At 40.4% G+C, this 18686-nt stretch overlaps 1 protein-coding gene across 1 annotated transcript in view; it reads left to right on the top strand.

Moving 5' to 3' along the window:
• Positions 1 to 2500: 2500 nt before the first annotated feature.
• RGL1 (ral guanine nucleotide dissociation stimulator-like 1) overlaps positions 2501 to 18686 on the top strand; it is a gene marked incomplete at both ends in the record, with an annotated part of 36860 nt that continues 20674 nt past the window's right edge. Inside the window, 2 exons of the mRNA XM_010185939.1 lie at positions 2501 to 2709; positions 12897 to 12974. Coding sequence (XP_010184241.1) covers positions 2501 to 2709; positions 12897 to 12974 — 287 coding nt within the window. The remainder of the gene's footprint in view (positions 2710 to 12896; positions 12975 to 18686) is intronic.

Genomic DNA, 18686 nt, shown 5'->3' with positions numbered 1-18686 from the left:
TTTTCCTTTTTCCTTTTTCCTTTTTCCTTTTGTTTTTAACATTCTTCCAAGATGATGTCTTCCAGAAGTTGCAGCGTTGCAATTAACGGAAAATTTTGTGCATGTATCAATCTTGGAAGCACATTCTGCACTTGTTTGGTACACAGTCCCATCAGCTTGCACCCAAGCTTGATTTCCCTGCATCGGCCTCTGTGAGACCTCTCTGCATCTGCAGCCATGAGGGGAATGAGGTTGGGCAACTTTGGGTTAAACCTGAGCCCACCAATGAAGTGAAGGGCTCGGCTTTGGCTTGACCACTTTACCAACCCAGTTTGCTGTAGCAGGTGGGCAGAAAAGGGCCACTGGGAACAGCTTCTTGTTAGAAAGTCCCAAACATTGTGGGGTACTGCTGTTATTCCTATTTTTTAGTACAGACAGCAGTTTCTATTTGAATGTAACAACAGGAGCTTGTTGGACCTCATTAAGTTGGGAAATGAGATGTCCTTGCGCAAGAGTAGCAGTGCTTTAGAGTACTATTAAAGACATCTATATTGTTTAAAACAAAAAAGGTTATCTCTCGTAAATAATTCAAAAGCAGTGGAAGGTAGTGATGTGACTATGAAGTGGGTGGGTTATCCATTCCTAGTTATTTTATGATTAGATGAATTTTTTCTTTGTGTTTTGTCAGTATACGAAGGCAGAGTTGGCAGTGACTGTAAGTCATTAACATGCTGTCTTTGTGTCCTCAGTCTGTTACCAAGGTTCTGTGTTAGCACTGCAATATTGTTAGCCTTGCTGTTTGTAACTCATGCCTTAGTAGGCAATTTCTGGAACAAACCTTCTGGTCAAAATGGCCTGAACTTCCTATTCAGTCCTGATGGTGTTTTGTCAGGATGAATTTGAGACGTGTTGTGAAGGAGCCATGGAGAAACCTCAAATATGGATTATATTGTTACTTAGGGGAGTCTCTTGATCTGTATAAACACTGACTCAATAGTCAAAACCCAGAAGAACTGTTAAATTATAAAATATTACTGTAAGGCTGGGAAATCTGACCTGATGATGTACTATCTGGTATCATGATATAGCAGAAGCTGTTACCCAGGAGTAGAAGGTTGTGATTCAGAAGAGAACCATCACTGCAGTCTTGCTTGAAAGCTTGCTGTTAGGAGGAAATCTGCAGAGGAATAATGCTGGTGACTATAAGCTGCAGAAAATGGATTCAACTCCTTAGTTTTTATCCTGAGTTTGCAGAAGAATCAATGATGCAGAGACTGAGTCAGACTGTTGTGCGTTCATGCCTTGTACAAGTTTATTTCCTGTAGTATTTTTTCACTGATATACTTAATCTAACCTAAAAATATCTAAGATTCTTTTTTTTCCTTTCACAGTTTTAAAATATTTCTTGATGGCCTGATTCTTCCTTTGCATGATCCCATTGATCCTAGCTAGATACAAAGGCGTGTCTTAAACAAAATACTTTCTAAAGGCAGTAAATGTGAATAAAATTATACTTTAAAAAGATATTTAATTAATTTGAGAGACCATACAATAGTTTATTTACAGAAATCATGGTGATGCCTGGGGATTTTTGGCAATGTTTTTCTTTTCACTCATGGTTGCAGACACTTGAAGAGGTTCAAGCCATTTCTTTCTCTCAAGGAAAATGACTTTTTTGTTACTAGTCTTCTATTAGTGCTGGTGATACACGATGATAGTAATGAAATAGTGATTATGCATGTCACGTAATTGCCATCAAGGTAAAAGAGCAGGTGTGTCACGGCACAGTTTCCTCAATCAGAGGATGCAGTGCATCGGTCAGTTCGGTCCCCGTTAAACAGCAGCAACAGAAGGGGAACTGTACGCTTTCTGGTGCTGCCTCTGTAGAGTTCAGCCTTGCTCATGTTAGTGGTCTGAATGTTTCTTCCCACAGACAGCCAACTCAAAAGGTAGAGAGAAATTTTCTGTTAGATCGCTTTTGTTGATGGCTTTTATTTATAATCCCATTCTAAAAGCTTTTTATCAGACGTAATTAACAACTAAGTAGTTAAACTAGCCTTAGGTCCTGTGTGGCAACCTGAAGTTGGTATTTTAAGCAAAGGAGTCATGAGTGCTGATGCTACAGTTGGGGTCAGTTCTCACGTTTATTCAGAAGTTAAGTGGGAGACCGAATTACCGGCATCGTTTCCTCTAGTAATATTATTCTTTGTGGCATTATGGATTTTCTTTTAGATACTAATATGTGAAGGGATAATAAGATAAGTTGATTGCAGTCAGACTATAAAATATTTTGTGGAGCACATCAGAGGAATATCTTGAAGATAACCTTACCAAAACCCCTCTGTTATTTGATACAGCATTTAGTGTTTGGAGAGCCAAAATTGACAAAATTGTTTAGTACGTAAAGATGAGCTATTCCTCTGAAAAGATGGGATTTAATCCACATTTCATAGTGAAAGCTGTGTCGGGGATCTGGCTTCTGTCTGATTTTTTGTGCTTTGCTTTTGTTTCAACTTTGCAGGCTGAAGGGGACCAGTTATCTCCAGAACACACCGTCAGCCAGTATGAAACATGCAAGATCAGGACGATAAAAGCTGGAACTTTGGAGAAACTTGTGGAGAACCTTCTGACAGCTTTTGGGGACAATGATTCTACCTACGTCAGTATCTTTCTGTCAACATACAGGGCCTTTGCTTCTACTAAGCAAGTACTGGATCTTCTCCTTGACAGGTAAGAGCCAGTATATAATGGAAAATGACATTTACATGATAGGGGATATTGTCAAGAATTTCTTCCATTACTTTTGGTGGACAGGGACTTCATAACCCAATGGACAAATGTCAAGAATGCTGCACAATTCAGAATTTCAGGCTAAGCATAAGGTGTGTAAATGCATGCTGCCTACATCCCAACTCTCATTAAAGCATAGTCACCAGGTAGGGAAAATGTGGCGTGTCTGACTGCTGAAGATCCAGACTGGGACTGGCACAAGAAAATTAATATGGCTTTCCCCGCGAAACCAGAACACGTGGGCTGCAAAGTCATACCGAGAATAGATTCCTGTGTTTTGCTGGATACTGATCTTTTCAGACCTAAATCTCCTGTTTAGTGGCTGCTGATTTGAAACAGGGACTGCACAAACGTAAGGAAGAATTCACTGCCCATTTCTATTACTTCACATGAACATGCAGTCATGAATTTTTGCCAACAGCACAGGAACCACTTAATGCTATAAGAATAGCTTTTATGGTAAGATTGTTAAATGACATCTTCTGTATCTGTATAAATGCTTAGAACACATAGCATTAGTTTTTTCACCCTAAATTCTAACTGGGACATGACTGGGCCAGAGGTGATCTTACTTCGGGAGTGTCATATATACTGTATTTCCAAAATCAAGTGATGTAGAGAAACAGTTATTCTGGCATATTGTAATTAGAACAGAATTTTGGCTCTGCTTCTAGGCAGATAAGGAACAAGGCATGGATGAGTTATCTGTGCTTTTCTTTTGTATCTGAAAAGGAGCATACTACTGCTTGCTTTGTAGGAATGTTACGTGGCTCAATCAATAACCACATTGAAATGCTCAGCTGCTGGTTCTGCTGTGACTGTAATAACAGCTGTGGTTGCTAAGGTCCAGTAACTTCACAGCCAGGTGAGGAGTCAGGTGAAGAAAGAGCAGCCATCCTGGGGAGCAGAACATGAGGAGCAATAAAAATTGACAGTACATATATGCAAGAATATAAAAATGTTCAGGAATTCCTTCTTTGAATGGGTGATTCTTTCTCTGCCCTCAGATTTGGATTCCATGTTTTGGACATACGTATCTTGGAAGAACAAAATATGTAATGACACCAAGTTTGTGTGGCTTATATTAACTTTAAAGAGGAGCTGGCTCATCGAGTGACAGTGTGTCGTAAGAATCTCTCACTTCTTAAGCACGTGAATTGCCAAAGAGCCACAAATTTCTAGAAGCAGCCAATAGATGTATGCGTATACGTTGTCACTTTCAGCCAGTAGTGCTTCATACATGATTTACTTTACTTTTAGAAAGATACGTTTTTAATAGAAAAGGTTGGAATTAATAAAATAGTAGCCTTGGCAAGGATGCTTTGTCCAAAATAACTATTTTAAATATCATTCCCCGAACAGGGCAGTCTCTGTTGCTGTGTTTTGGTCGGTTGCCAGACTGCTCTTCTGTAATTCTTATGTATTAGTTGATGTGTATCTGGGAAATTTTCTTTCTCTAATCAATGAGAACTTGTGAGTCAGTCAACTAATGCGAATCAGTCAGTCAAAGGTGACTCCAAACCTGATGGTACACACCTCGCTTTTCAATTAAAGACTCTTCAGTTGTCTTAAGACAACTTATTTTGTCTTAAAGTGCACTCATATATCCTGTTTAAACGCCCAGAAAGCATCTTTATGTCCGTTTCCCACCCAGTTCAGCATAGCTTTCATTTTTAGTAGTTTCCATTCTTATTTCTCTATTATGGATGTACTTCGGAAATGCAACTAAATGTCCCACCCGAGCCTGTGACCTCATTTCACAAATCACTGTACAAACATGCCTAGAAATGTTTGCAACACCCTCCAGCCTGCAGACCCTCTGCTATCGAGAGATGATACAGAAAAACAGTGATGAGAGGAATAGGCTGTGATGCAGATAGTTAGGAGGAGCATACTGAGCAAAGAGTAAGGGTCTCACTCATAGTGCCAACCTTGGAATTCAACCTGGGTTTTCACACATCCAAATTTCAACACATCTGTATCTGGCTCTTTTTTGCTGTCCTCAGGAGGCAGATGACTGTTGCACAAAGAGCAATTCATATATTGTGCTTGTTTAACTTGTATAGTTCTGAAAGATCCCATGTATCTGACAAAAAAATTTAGAATCTACTGTCAAATCTGTTAAGCTGGATGTCACCCTTTGCCACTTAATAGGGGGCATTGCTTTTCAGAATTGCCAATTTACTCCTTCAGCGACTACTGAAGTAATTAAATTTCTCTGTAATTGAGGTTTGAAGCATTTTAAACTTGAGGTTAGGGTCAAAGGGGTAATCCATTGAGACAGAAGACCATCCTACAGTCACTCTTGTTATGATTTTGATTGTTTTGTGGTGTTTCATCACCAGCCATTAAAATCTTCAAACTGTTTGGCTGCTCTGTTGTAAGGTTGCTGAAAAAGTATTTTGGAAATGTTGCTTTTGCATTGAAGTTTGTAGAGTCCTTTAGATAAACAGTTCTATTTTCTTCCCATATTTTCCCTCAGTGAAAAGGATCATAGCAACCTAAAAATAGAAATGTACAAAATTAATGAAACATTGAAGTTATAAAACCAGATACTCAGAAATCAGGAATTTGAGAGGGGAAGGAACTCAGGGTCCTTATGAGGTTCATACATCATGTCTACTTCAGTGATGTTTTCTTTAATATAAATATTAATGATTGGAGTTTAAAACAGCCCGAAGAGAGTAATTACTCATTCTCTAAGAATCGTTGGTCATGAGACGCCTGAACTCCTTAGGCCCCTGTGAAAATGTGAGCTCCGTGCAGTAAAGGTTTCTGTAAATTGTATAGCTGGTGCAATTTAGCTCAGTTAACTCTTCAATTAAGTCCTTAACATTTTCATATCTGGGAATTACATCTGTAATCTTACAGTTGAGTTGGAGCACAAAAGAAGTGGCAAGCCTGACTTCTGAGCCTTTCTTACATTTTCTCAGGAGCTTACCAGAGGAGAGAAATTCAGCCTTGCGTGGAAAAGCTGTTGAGCAGACAGGACTAACTCAACTCTGAAATCTATGCATAGCCAGGTTGTAATGGATTTCATATGATAGGAATGAACAGGAAAATAGGTGTCCCCTTCTAAAGATGATGTGCTTGTTACTCACTGCATTGTTGGCTGCTGATTGAGGGGAAGGATCTTGGGCCAGACTTGTGCGCTCCTGTGTCCTTGTGGTCTTGAAGTGATTGAGTTCCTGTTCCATTGGGTTTTGGTAATGTGCTGGCATGATGGAAGCCCTGCTTTAAGGAGAGGCATCCTCTTGTGGTTGGCTTTTAGGGTCGGTAGGGAGAATAAGTTCAGATACTGCAGTTTTGCTTCAAACAAATAACCTAAATGACATTTGTAGGAATGCCTTAGGTAAGTTGGGGCAGTCGTGTTGTTTAGAGCAGCAGCAAGTCAGGAGCATACCTGGCTCTGTGGAAGCTGGCCCTGCCCTCCCTCTCTGCTGCTGCTTTCAAGAGGTGAAAATGTCAGAAGAGGGCAAGAAAGCACAGGGGAAAAGTCTCCGTGGATCAGAACTTGCTTTTCTGAGCCCAGTTCTGATCTTGCTGCCTTGCATACCTCCCAGAGCAAGCTTCAGTGTCTCCTTTGGAGGAAGGGCACGTGGGCTGCCTGACCTTGTCAGCATGATCCCTGGCCTTTTATAATAAATGACAGAAGCCACAGGAAATCCTAGGGGGTGGTCACCACTTTCTTCCCTTCTCACAGATTTTAGAAGTGTGGTGGTTAAGGATCCATGAATGTTTCTCTTGGCATTTCGAATACCATGGATAATGTAGAATATTATGGCTTGGGGCAAAATATAGATGAAATTTAAGCTATAAAAGTTACAATGATTTACATGCAGCTGTGGAATATGGACTTGAGAAGAAAAGCAGATGTTATAAGGAAAAATTAAAAAAGGAGTGAATAGTAATTGAATTTAACCAGCTTAGTTTTCATCTCTACCTTAATGTAGAATAAGTAGCAAAGAGTTGCATTTTTGCAGCTTCCTTGTTAGTGACACTTGTTAATAATAACAGTACAGAGACTACAGCAGATGTCAGTGCATAATCTTTGTTTTATAAGTATTCATATTTTGTTTTCCAATGAAGTAAAAAAGTAATGGAAAGGGGCAATCTCTTAAAAGGCAAGTAAGATTTTGGCATTAGTTGTCAATTTAAGTTTTGTGTGAAGATCTCGAGCCCCATTTCTTGCTCTTGGTGACAGAGCAGGATTGTGGAGTAAGGGAACAATCATGAATGGCAATGCTGAGCTCTTGGTGTTTGGTCCAAGGAAGAATGCTGATGTGGCCAGATCGAAAAAGGTCCTTCCAGTTTCTTTACAGATGAGCAGCTCCCTGACACAGAGTAGGAGGGACCAACGTCTGCATCTCCCAGTTGTAGGCCACATTTTTTGTAGGGAAGTAGACATTGACAAATTTCCTCCTAACTTTATACATGTGGAAGCTGGGTTGTCCTCAAATCCAGTGCATTCAGTTTATGCTGGATTTTTTGTGGATGCATCCCTGCTGCAGAATTGACTGAGGTGTGCATTACACATACACAAATTCAGATTAGACAGAGAGTCTCCCAGGACTCTTGGAAAAGTGTCCTTGGCAATCTGGATGTATTGTACCCTGAGTCTGGAAGGATACCTGTCGGTCATTTGTTGTGGTCTGCAGTGCAAGCATTAACTGTATTTATTTGGGACATGAAACATTTATTCTGTCCAAAAAAGGTGAGATGCTTTTCCCTGAGTGACAGAGGCAAATAAAAAAGCAGATGCAATACTTAAGAGAAACTGAAGTGTTAGGGCAGAAAAGAAAAGAAGAACTTCTTACAGATGTGAATAATGCAGAATAATGGGTGCTTTTGTTAAATTGGTTCACACTGCAGTGACGTTTTGTGAAATCTTCAGGGCAAAACTTTTTTCCCACCTTGGGCTGGGAATAAATAAAATAAGCTGTGATCTGCCCTGCAAGCCACTAAGGCTTTGCAGCCATCGGTAACTCTGAGGAGGCCTTTCTGGGCTGCATGCTGTGATCTTCATTTCCTGCGTGGCCGTGGGGGAGTTGAGGGTTTCCTCTCTCTCGGTGTGGTAGGATGGAGTAAAGGGACACACATGTTGCTTACACTGCCTTTACTCCTCTTCATGTGATGTTGGCAAGTGGGGGGGGAAGTCCTCCTAAAGCCAGACACATGTGGCTTTGGTTATGGCACAGCAGGAATCGCACAGTTGCATGGTGCTTGTCCTTCTGGGGGTTTTGACTCCCACAGCCCATGCTGGTATTGTCCTCACAGCAACGCTCAAACCAGTGGGGCAGAGGGGAATGTTTCTGAAGATGGTTCCTGGCCTACGATGCATCCACTGTGGTGAGTAGAGTTGCACAAAGTATCAACCAAGGCATATGAAAAGGTTTGAATTGTTAATGTGTAATTCAAAATATTTTAAGACTGATGCGGTTCCCCATGTTTCAGTCAAAAGATACTTACTGGATTTTTAGTGCTATGCTACTTATTGTAATGGGCTTTAAATTGGGCTCTTTGATAACTTCTGTCATTAGGAAAATCAGAAATGCACTATTTGCTCTTTGAGTAACTTTTAACAGTTCTTGGAGATTGTGAATAAATATTTTTTTTTACTTCCAGGACTTTAAATTAATCTTTTGCTTTTTATAAAATTTGAGACTGGAGCCCTATTCATTCTTTTGGCTGGATTCGGCCTATAACGGTTTTCTTTTAACATAAGAGTAGAAGTCAAACCAAACAAAATCTTGGGCGTAGAGCTGGTATGTTGAAAAGTGAGGGGGATGACTTGTATTTTCAAAGCTATTTAAGAGTCATTGAACATCCACATCCCTTTAGTATTCATGGAAGTTTGGCATCTAAATGCAGCAGACAGCTTTGAAAACCCGCCAAGCCTTTAAGACTGTATGTTCTGCTATTTTCTCTTTGTTTGATCGAAGTGGGTAGGGAGATTTAAAAGGAAAAAAAAAAATTAAAAAAAAAAATCTTGTTGGCATTTTCATGTGAAAACACTTGATGGAAGTTCCTGGAGAGAGGAAAAGGAGAGCAGCTGCTCCTGGCCTGAATTTGGGGATGCAGCCTAACACCTTGCAGGGTTCCCTCTGTATCCCTGGTGTTGCTGGGTGCGTAGTGAAATTAACTGCTCTCACATGTGCTGGAATCCAAAGATGTTTAGCTGTCCAGATGAGAGCAGAAGCAGACCAAGTTCCTCTCTTAGGTATTTTATTTTGTCCCAGAAATTGTGTTCCTTGCAATGGTGTTTAACAGCAGGGCTGTGCTGTGCTTGGCACAGTTGCAGATAAAGCAGCAGCCAGTCCCCGTCTCAAGGAATTTATGGGGAAGGGAGTAGATGGTGTTTGGTAGGAAAGCTAGAGCTGGATAATGACAGCAAATAACAAGCTGGTTTTACATTTTCAGTTCATTCCTTCTGCTGGTAAATGAAGAGGAAAATGAGGGTAAAGAGAGGATTTTGAGAGACTGGATCCCACAGATTTGGGGACAGTAGCTTTATGTGGCGTTTGGCTCGCTATTGTTGCTGTAGCATCTTTTCTTTCCTCCGTTGCTTTCCTGAACACCAGGTGGTTTGTCTGTGCAACTAAAGAATCAATTTCCGTGATTCTATGCGTGCATAATTCAAAACACCCTTTGATTCTTGCTGAGTGTCTGTGCTTCCAAGTTGCTTGTTCCAGTGCTTCTAAGCATTATTTAGGGCTTTGCTTGGGGCTTTTGCAGAGAACCACCTTTCCTTATTATTTCCAAGTTATTCAAAGAGCATTTTCTTCCCTCTTATTCCCTTCCATTCTTAACAGAGATGCAGGGGTGCATTTTCTACTCTTTTTTTCAGTGTTTAAATATTCAGTACTATTCATTACATTCTGGTCTCATTTGCTTAATCAGTCCCTTTGAGTGGACTCTATAACTTTCCAAATGCTAAGCAAGTCTGAAAAGTTCTGTGGGCTGCAGGATGCTTTTGTTTCTCCTGTCTCTTTTTGTATGCAAAGCATTCATACAAGGCTGGGTAGTGAATGGCTCTTTGTCCAGAAGCTGGTGAGAACAGAGCCGTGGAAGTCTGCAGAGATGCTGTTCTTTATATCAGATATATCATTAACTGCTCCTAACCCGTATTTAATTACCTGTTGTTCATGCAGAGCTCTTGCATTGGAAGATAGGCAGAGGTTTACATCTGGCAGTATAATGGAGCATTATATACTTCTCCAGTTCTATAAAGAAAATTGCTTGATCTTTATTACTATGTTATGGATTTGTATTATAAAAATCAACATGTATCTCTCTAGTGGGATTTAAATGCAAATACCTAATGTTCTGCAATTACATATTTTATATTTCATACAATACTAGGGCAATGACATTGTGAGTCAGCTCAGTAAATTTTAGTGTAAGAATTAATGGCAAGTTTTGAAAAATGAATTTTAAAATGTAATTTTTACTCAAAATTTGAAGCTTGCTTTGCATATTTCTCCCAGCAAGGGGAAAAATGTCTTTTTTCTATTGGCCAAGATGTAGCAGATGGCAGTGGAGAGTGAAATCCTTTCCCTTTAGCAACAGGAGAGGAGCAGCCACCATAGCGTGTAACGTACATTATATCAGCAGTCTCTGTAATGTCCCAGGCGATCCCCACTGAGAAGGGTTCAGCATAGTTCTCTGAATATCCCCTTATGCTCTTCTTGCATCTTCTTGTTAAGGTGATATGTTACCCAGTATTACAGTATTTGGAAATGCAAAACAGTTTACAAGTCTGCAAGAGCAAATATTGAAACCAGTAGAGTTAAATCTATTAAAAATAGGTTAAACTTCAGCTTAGCAAAGTGTTGGAAGTATTGTTCTTAAGGCTCGTCTGATTTACTCCATCCTCACAGTAAAGCAGTGGGAAGCTTTGCAAATAGGTAACTGCATTCACTGAATTAGAAATTTGAATTTGAAGACTCTAGTAATGAGTTTTTAGGGTATTTCTGAGAGCTGAAAGAGACCAGGCAGGATTTAGTATGAATTCAGGTATAGCTGAGTCGGAAAGTAGGTATCTATTCAATCTGCCCAGGAAAGTGGTGGAGTCACCATCCCAGAGCTGCTCAAAGAATGTGTCGATGTGGCACTTTGGTGCGTGATAGTGTTAGGTTGACGGTTGGACTTGATCTTAGAAGTATTTTTCAACCTTAATAATTCTATTATTTTATACCATCAGTAGTGCTGGTCCTACTAAAAGGGTGTGAAATGGCTTTGGGGAATATAGGAGAAAGCAGAAAGGCCATTGATGTACCAAAGATTTCAGAACAAGACTGACCGCTGTTCTTGTACCAAGCAGTGGTTCCTCTGTGAATGCTCCCATTGTGATTCACTGTGAGCACTGAGGGACTGAGGTGTTACTCAGCATGCTTAGAAGTGGATTCTTACCCCGTTGTCAGTTTAGCTAAGTGTGTTTTTCTTTAGCTCTGTGAAATCACAACGGCAAAATGGGTTATCCTGTCTATGTCTCTAAGGACCCTTTCTCTTTTAAGTAGCCCTTAAAACCTACTCTCACACTTCTGTTGTCTTAGAGGACCAGCAGGACTGTTTCAGGATAACTGGGAAGAGTTCTGGCCCTTAAAACCGGAGGTTTGAAAGTTTTTATTAATGTATTATGCTTTTTTTCCTAGAGGTAAAAAGGAAGGTTTCTGAAGTCTTTGCCACTGATGTGGGAGCATAGATTGAAGAAGAGACAGTGTATTGGGCAGACTAAGCTACTGGGGTCAAGTAGTCCTGATTTTGTTCTCGGCTTTGTCACAGATATGTGGTAACAAATGAAGAAAATTACCTTTTGTTATGTCTACCTGCAACGTAGTTGGAGATGCAGGATCTGGTTTTAAATGAGCTGTTTCAGATAACACAAGTGGTCTTAGCACCGTGCTCTCAAGGCTCCATAAGCCCAAGCTGACCGCCTCAAGACAGTGGCTGCTGCTGCTATCAGAGGGAGTACTTGTTTGACTTTATTAGTCTGGGTTTCCTTTGCCATGCGCTGGACTGTGTGTAAACCCTCGACCTCTCTCAGCCTCAGCTTCCCCATCCACCCTGGAACCATCCAACCTTAAGCCCTTGTCATAAGATTGTTGACACTTAAGTTCTTATTTTAAAGTATTGTGGAGTTCTGAAGTTGTGAGCCATGGTAGGGTTGAATATCGATATGAATATGGTGCTAAAAGGTATTATTTGCAGTCTGGCAGATCTGGTGAGAGTGAGCTTGAATTCAGTTACGCTGGTTGACTTTCTGTACAGATCTGGAATTCTTACCTATGAAGCCTTAGACTGATACTTTAGAGGAGCATAAAACTACCAGCTCTTATTTTAATCCTTTGAAGCATTTTTGGATGATTTTGTTACAGTTCGAACATGAGCCTTCTGAAAACAAGCAAGAGCCCACTGTATTTTCTCTGCTTGGTGTTACTAGGACGTTGTGGCACAAACACTTAAAGGTGCACTTGCTCTCCTAACTACTCAGATTAATTGCAGGTGCCTGACACAATTAGTTGAACACAGAATGTGTAGAATCAGCTTGCCTTAATCTGGACTGTGAGAATTGTCTGCCTTCATTAAAGCTGCCTCTAAGGAACCATGAAGTTCTTTATGGAGCTGTATATCTGAACCAAAAGGCACTCCCATTGAAAATGAAGTGCATAATCCTGCCTTCAAGGCAGGCCTTGCCTATGTAGAAAAGATATTTTCCTTTGTGCTGTTGGAGTTATGCCCACAGTTTCCTCTCTCCCGGTGGCATTTTCGCAGCACCACGGGCCATTCCCACTCATGACAACTGTGTCAGTAGTTTTGGCATGAGATGGAGTGAAAAATGGGCAGAAAGGGTCTTGGAGCTATGAGCAAAGAAACTGTTTTGGTTGATTCCTCCTGTGTGCAGGCTGCTTTGTATAAATTAATGAAGTAGGTTGGAAGATACTGGCCGTCTCTTTAAAGAAGTAATCTTCAAGCTCCTTAATCTTGCCAAACTGTTAGATTCCATATTTGTAGTAAGAGCTAGAAACACTTTTTAGTTGTTTATGATAATTATATATGAATTATGCTCTTTGGGATTTTGCTTTTATTCAGACGAGGTTTCTCTAAACACCCATCTCATTTTTCAGGTATGGAAACCTGGAGATCTCAGGCTGTGGAGAAGGTGAAATCCAGAATTCCTCCGAATCCAGACCAGAACTCAGGACGTAAGTGTGGTTTTGCACTGTTCAGCGAGCCCCAGTCTGGATTTGGTACTGGGGGAGGACATGGGCAGCATAGCTGTTGTTTCTTTTGAAAATTCACAGCACTCTTTGCTTGCTTAAACATGTTTGTGTAAAGGCCAAATATCAACTGTCTCATAATATATCCAGTAATATAAGCCAGAGATATTTCCATCAGGGGAAATTTTCTCAGAATTAAACATGAGATGAACAAATTTAGGCCAACACTTTGTTGATTACACAAACCAGGAGTTTTTGTTTCCCGTGCCTTATCTCTAGCAGTAAATGATTATGGCTTATGTCTGCTTTTATTGTGCATTACTACGGTGTCTGTAGACCAAAGCTGAGCTTGTTTCAGGCAATGTGTGTATGCATGTAACTTTTCCACTACTGCCCCTATGATTTACAGTGTTGCTCTGAGAGTGAGATTTAAATTCTGAAGTCATCTAATTTGCAAGAAAAATAGAAGCTGTTTTGAAATGCAGTTTAAATCGGGGGCGGGGGCAGGGGAAAGAGGTTTGGTTATCTTCCTAGCATCATATGAAACTACGTTTTATGTTTACACATTGGGTGTAAGATGTGCCCTAGGTCATCAGCATTTGTACGTTGACAACTGTATGATCTGTGGTTTCCAGGCATTATGGCAATAAAAAGTAGCTGTGTCATTATATTTGACTGCAGCATGTGGTGATGCTTGATTCTTGCCAGCATTACTGAAGATGGTTTTTCTATGAATTTATCTCAACTTGCACTAGTTAAGAACAAGTTGTTGGTTTTTGTTGTTTTTTTTTTTTTTTTAAATCAGTGTACTAATTTCTCAAGGTGTAATTGAAGAACAAGCCTTTCGTTTCCTTTTGTTTTGCGGTGGAAGAAAAATGTCAAATTTTCCTATCGTGAGATACACAGTGCAATCAAGACAGAAATTCACAGTGGTATTTTCATTCTTGCTATTCAGGCAGATTGTTGATTCAAGTCACATTCTCTTCTACAACACTGGGCCTGCCCTTCCCGCTGCTTACCTCCGTACTTTTCTGATGGCCTGTGGGTTTCAATTCCGGCTTCAAATGGTTCAAATATCCCCGGTCCACAAGTGTGCCATTAATGTACCAAACACCTTCCTGTCCTCCACTGTCTGGCTGGAGTGGTTGGGCGGCGGGGTTGCTTTGCCTTCAGTCATCCGTGGGGAAACAGTTTTGTTTAATCGCCAGAGAGAAATTGGTCAAAGCTCCTTGGCCGTGAGCATTTCAATAGCTGTCTCTGAAAGCACAATGAATGATGCCTGCCTGACTGCAGAAGAAATGTAGAGCTTCAGTAATGTCTGTAAATGATACAGAATTCTCAAAAGCTTTAGTTATAAACAAAATGTTATTGCTTGTTAGTTAATTTTTTTTTTAGCACTTAACAAGGACAGAAAGCTAGAAGCTTAGATTTGGGCTGTTCCTCTTGCCCCATGAGGCTCGACATGCGATCTCAATTCTCCAGCGCAACAGAGACCTATCAATGTGTTTTCCCCGCTTTGCCATGAGAACTCATCAAAAGTAGTGAAAATTTGGTCACAAGCAGCACGAAGGCAGTGTTACACAGTGAGTACAGGCAATAGTAGGCAGGCAGTGGGTTCCCCCACTTCCATCCAAAAGGAGCTCCAAGGTTTCTTCCAACTTTGGGAAAACCATTTGACCTGCCCCTATCTCAGTCCAGCCATGAAATATGAAATAAAGCAGAACCCTTCTTGCAAAATAGATTGAGGATTTATCCTGGGGATGAGGAACAGAATTTCACCAGTATAAATCGTCTTGGGATTAATCCCCAACTGCCTTTTCATGGACCCAAAGGAGCTTGAGTATGAGATGGAGAGAAAAGGAGTGAAAGTAATCTCGATGTTAGTGTCATGCAGGCTTTGGGCAAAAAGCATTGATATTTTGTTATACCTGGAGGTGAGCATACAAGTTAAAAAGCATTTAGTAGGATGGTGTGTACTTATAGTTTTGTGGTTTTTTTAAATTGAATTGTTTTCCTACTGACATCCACGTAGTTTATCATATACCCTCTGCCTAGTTGCTTCCTGCTGCATCCATGCTGTCTTCTCTCTTGGCACATCATCACAGCCAGGGACTGACAAATGGATGGTGCCTGTGATCCTCTTCCCGTGGAAGCACAACTTCTGATGAGTTCATCTGACGTAATTTCCATTAATATAGTCAGCACAGCTGATTTTGATCCTTTGGTTCTCATAAGACACCTTTTATGTCTGAATTTGCTGCCTGTAGCCCACCCACTTATTTACAGAAAGCTGGACAGTGAAGTCGTCAACAAAGTAATTTCTCAGGTGAACGTGTTTTAACAGGTCCTGCGTAAAACTGAATTCACTTTCCTGCCTTAAAAATGTCCAATGCTCTTAGTTGCTCTGGCTACTTGTCTTTTGGATGTGATTAATGGTATCTGGAAAAGAGGTTGGCTTTGTAGTCCCATTGTGAAACATGTAGTTCCAGTACTTCCAGTGTTCTTTCATCTAGGATAATTCCAATATAATGGCATTTGCCCTCTTTTCTGATAGAACAGAAACACAATATAATTGTGCTCTCAGCTTTAGATGACTTGGAGAAATAAGAGGAAGAAGCAGTAGAGCTGTGGGGTTTTTTGCCATTAACTCTGTATTTCTCAGAGGAAAAGTACTGCGTGGGGAAGCCAATGGTCTGTGGCAGAGATCTGCATTTGTCAGGCTTCTGTTGTGGCAGTTCAGATGCTGTAAAAATCCAGCTGGGGCATGAGAAATGGGAATGCAATTTTTCTCAAAAAGAACCCCAAATGCTACAGAAGTTAAACACAACTGCAAGAGAAGAATCTATGGCTCTTTAAATATCTCAGGAAGCTCTAAAGAAGAGAGGGATTTTTGCAAAATCTTAGGGTACACATGGGAGGAATATTGTGGTGTACTGTAAGCCCACAGCTTACTACTTTCTATGTGCTCTTTGTACTTGTAGTGTAGAGTGGTGATGTGTTTTGAGAAGGAAAATGCCTGATGTGTGCAATTCTATTTTTTTTTAAATTATGTTAGTATTGCAGCCAGTGTTCATGTAGCTCAGAACCCCCGAGTCTTGCATTAGGGCTTGAGCGCATTCATGGCACAGCCTTGTTTGAGGACTTGTGGGAGCAATAAACCTGCTCTGGTGTTTCCAAACGCTGGGTCTGAGCCAGCAGTTACTTCTTGTCCTTATTGCAGTGACATATTGTTGTTACTGACCCAAGAGCACTTCAGCTATGTTTGGAAACATGCCTTCTAAGGATCCATTCTGCTAAGTGGATTTTCTCCTGTTCACTTAAGCATCATTCCTATCATTTTTGGGCTGCTGGAGTGGTCAAGAAATTATTATTCTTCAACAGAGATCGGACTTAATTGCATCCAATACAAAATGTCTTTTGGGCTTTTTGCTATTATTGCCCTTTTCTTTAAAACTGCATCCAGTACTGTACAGTTTAAACAAAGGTACTGAAATTTTTTAACTTTAAAAATACACAGACAGTTTGGACTTTGGAGTTATGAGCAAGCTCTGAACACTATCAAAAGTTTTGTGAGCTTAAATAAAACTGCCATGCCTGTCCCTAAGCATTTTTTTGTATTTTTTTTTTTTTTTAGTATTAAGACTCACCTTACCTTTTCATGTTCAGTAGCTTGCTTTCCACTGTTCTCACTATTTTCAGTCAGAAAGTTCATGATCCCAATGTGAAAGCAAGTAACAGAAGAATGAAGTCCAGAAGAGGTCAGATCTTCCAGTCAAATGTCTGAGTTAGATGGACTTCAGCCTCTGTTTCCAGAAATACTATGCTATGCCTCTTTTAATTGTCTGAGAAGAGAGCTGTAAGGAGGAACTTACTTGACCGTATATCTGCTGTTATAAGCAGTTCTTCCTTGCATCATATAAGCAAGGATACCTGGTCCTGTTTCTCAGTTCTGCATGGTTTTAGTTGGAGGTGTGACAGAGTTGCCTCCTGATCTTGGTCCTTGTCTTTGGAGTTCTCGGTGTTCATTATATGGGTTTTAGCTTAGGATTTCTGTTGACTTTCAAAAAGAAAATAGAGGCTACAACACACCCAGGCATGTGTCAATCCAGAATAAAACAATACATACACTAAACATAAATAAAAATTATCATTACGATGTGTAGCATTAAGAATTCAAGAGAACCATAAGATACCATACCTTACAAGGTCTGTAGAGAATTTGTACTACAACTCAATCATATTTTTGTTTTTTAAGTGAGATTGTATTGTTTGATTGTGTGGTTTGATACACATCTCCTGACAACAAGCAAATGAGGAAAAAAGTAGTGCAAAACCAAATAAAGCACTTTCTCCTGCTTGTGTCTGATGTGAAGACTCTCCACTCCTTACCAGCCAGGAGTCACTGAAGCTCAGTTGAGCTGGTCACATCCAAGAGATCTCAAGCATCTTTACATATTCTGGGAAGGGGATCAGCAAGCCAAGCAACTAAAGCTGTTTGGGGTTTCTGTCCTACTGAAATGGTTGTGTGTATTGCCTACGAGATAGTTAGAAACAATGCTTTTGTTGGTATGACCTGATCTAGCTGTGAGCTCTATTCAGAGCAGGAGAGTTCCTCAGTTAACTTTTAACTCGCTGTTACATGGTTGAGTTTTCTACACAGTGTTGCCATATTGGCCCATGGTCTTGGACAGCGATTTTGTTTTTGTTTGCTTTCCAGAAGTCTAACATTGGTATGTTATCTTTAAAGACACCCTTCAGCATGTTGGTAAATATAGTGGGGAGAGGAAAAAGCGTGCCATCTCCCTTTGTAGGTAGAGATAAATCCTGCGTTTTTAGCCAGTCAGAGACTCCACAAAGGCGATAAAAAAGGGAGTGCTGTGTTGTAAGCAGTGAGCCACGTTCTGACCCTTTTACTTGCAGCTCTCCTCCTGATGAAACCAAAGAAAGCTTAAAAGCTCTTATAAATCCCAGCTTAGGTTATATTTCTCAAGGATACTAAAGAGAAAGTGGAACACTGGTCTCTTGGTTGCAGTCTGAAGTTTCAGATGGGGATTTTTATTATATTTTTTTTCCTGGCTACATTGTATACTCACATCTGCAGTGCTGTAAAAGGGAGGATTCTTACTGGAGTTGGACCAGCTGAATGAGAAGCAGAAATAGTTTCTGTAGTACAAAAAGTAAAATAGCTTTAACTTCTCAGACTTCCCTCCTCTGCAGTCCCAAGCACTGCTGTGGCTGAGTCCTGAGGCTTTTAAATCCTAAATGAGCTTGCGTAACAGTAAAAGCCCTTTCAAGCCTCCTCTTGGACTGTAAAGTTGTGGTTTCCTTCTGCTACTGGCTTTGCTTTGCTGATTTGGAGTAGATTGGAGGTGCTCTCCCTCAAGAGAATGACAGGCCACAGAAATGAATCAAAATACTTGGAGCTTTTTTTGTTGTCTTGCGTGTCAGCTAAACTGAAATCTGCTTGTTTCATTCCACAGCAGTTGGGTAAAACAGTTGAAATAAAGAAAAGTAAGGAACTCTTGTTACCAGGTGGCATATCTTGCATGTTTACGCCCCCTTTTCTGCATTAAAAGACAAATACCAAAACCCTCAGTGAAATACTGCAGCATTTGGAGTTTCTCATAGCGATAAACAAACATCACCCTGTGCCTCCTCGTGCATTTAGATCTTCCTGGCAGAAAACTTGTCTTTTGT

Source organism: Mesitornis unicolor, unplaced genomic scaffold (assembly GCF_000695765.1).
Source record: "Mesitornis unicolor isolate BGI_N332 unplaced genomic scaffold, ASM69576v1 scaffold16766, whole genome shotgun sequence".
In the NCBI taxonomy this organism is placed as follows: Eukaryota; Metazoa; Chordata; class Aves; order Mesitornithiformes; family Mesitornithidae; genus Mesitornis; species Mesitornis unicolor.
The sequence above is the reverse complement of the archived record's forward strand: the minus strand, read 5'-3'. Positions and strand labels throughout refer to the sequence as shown.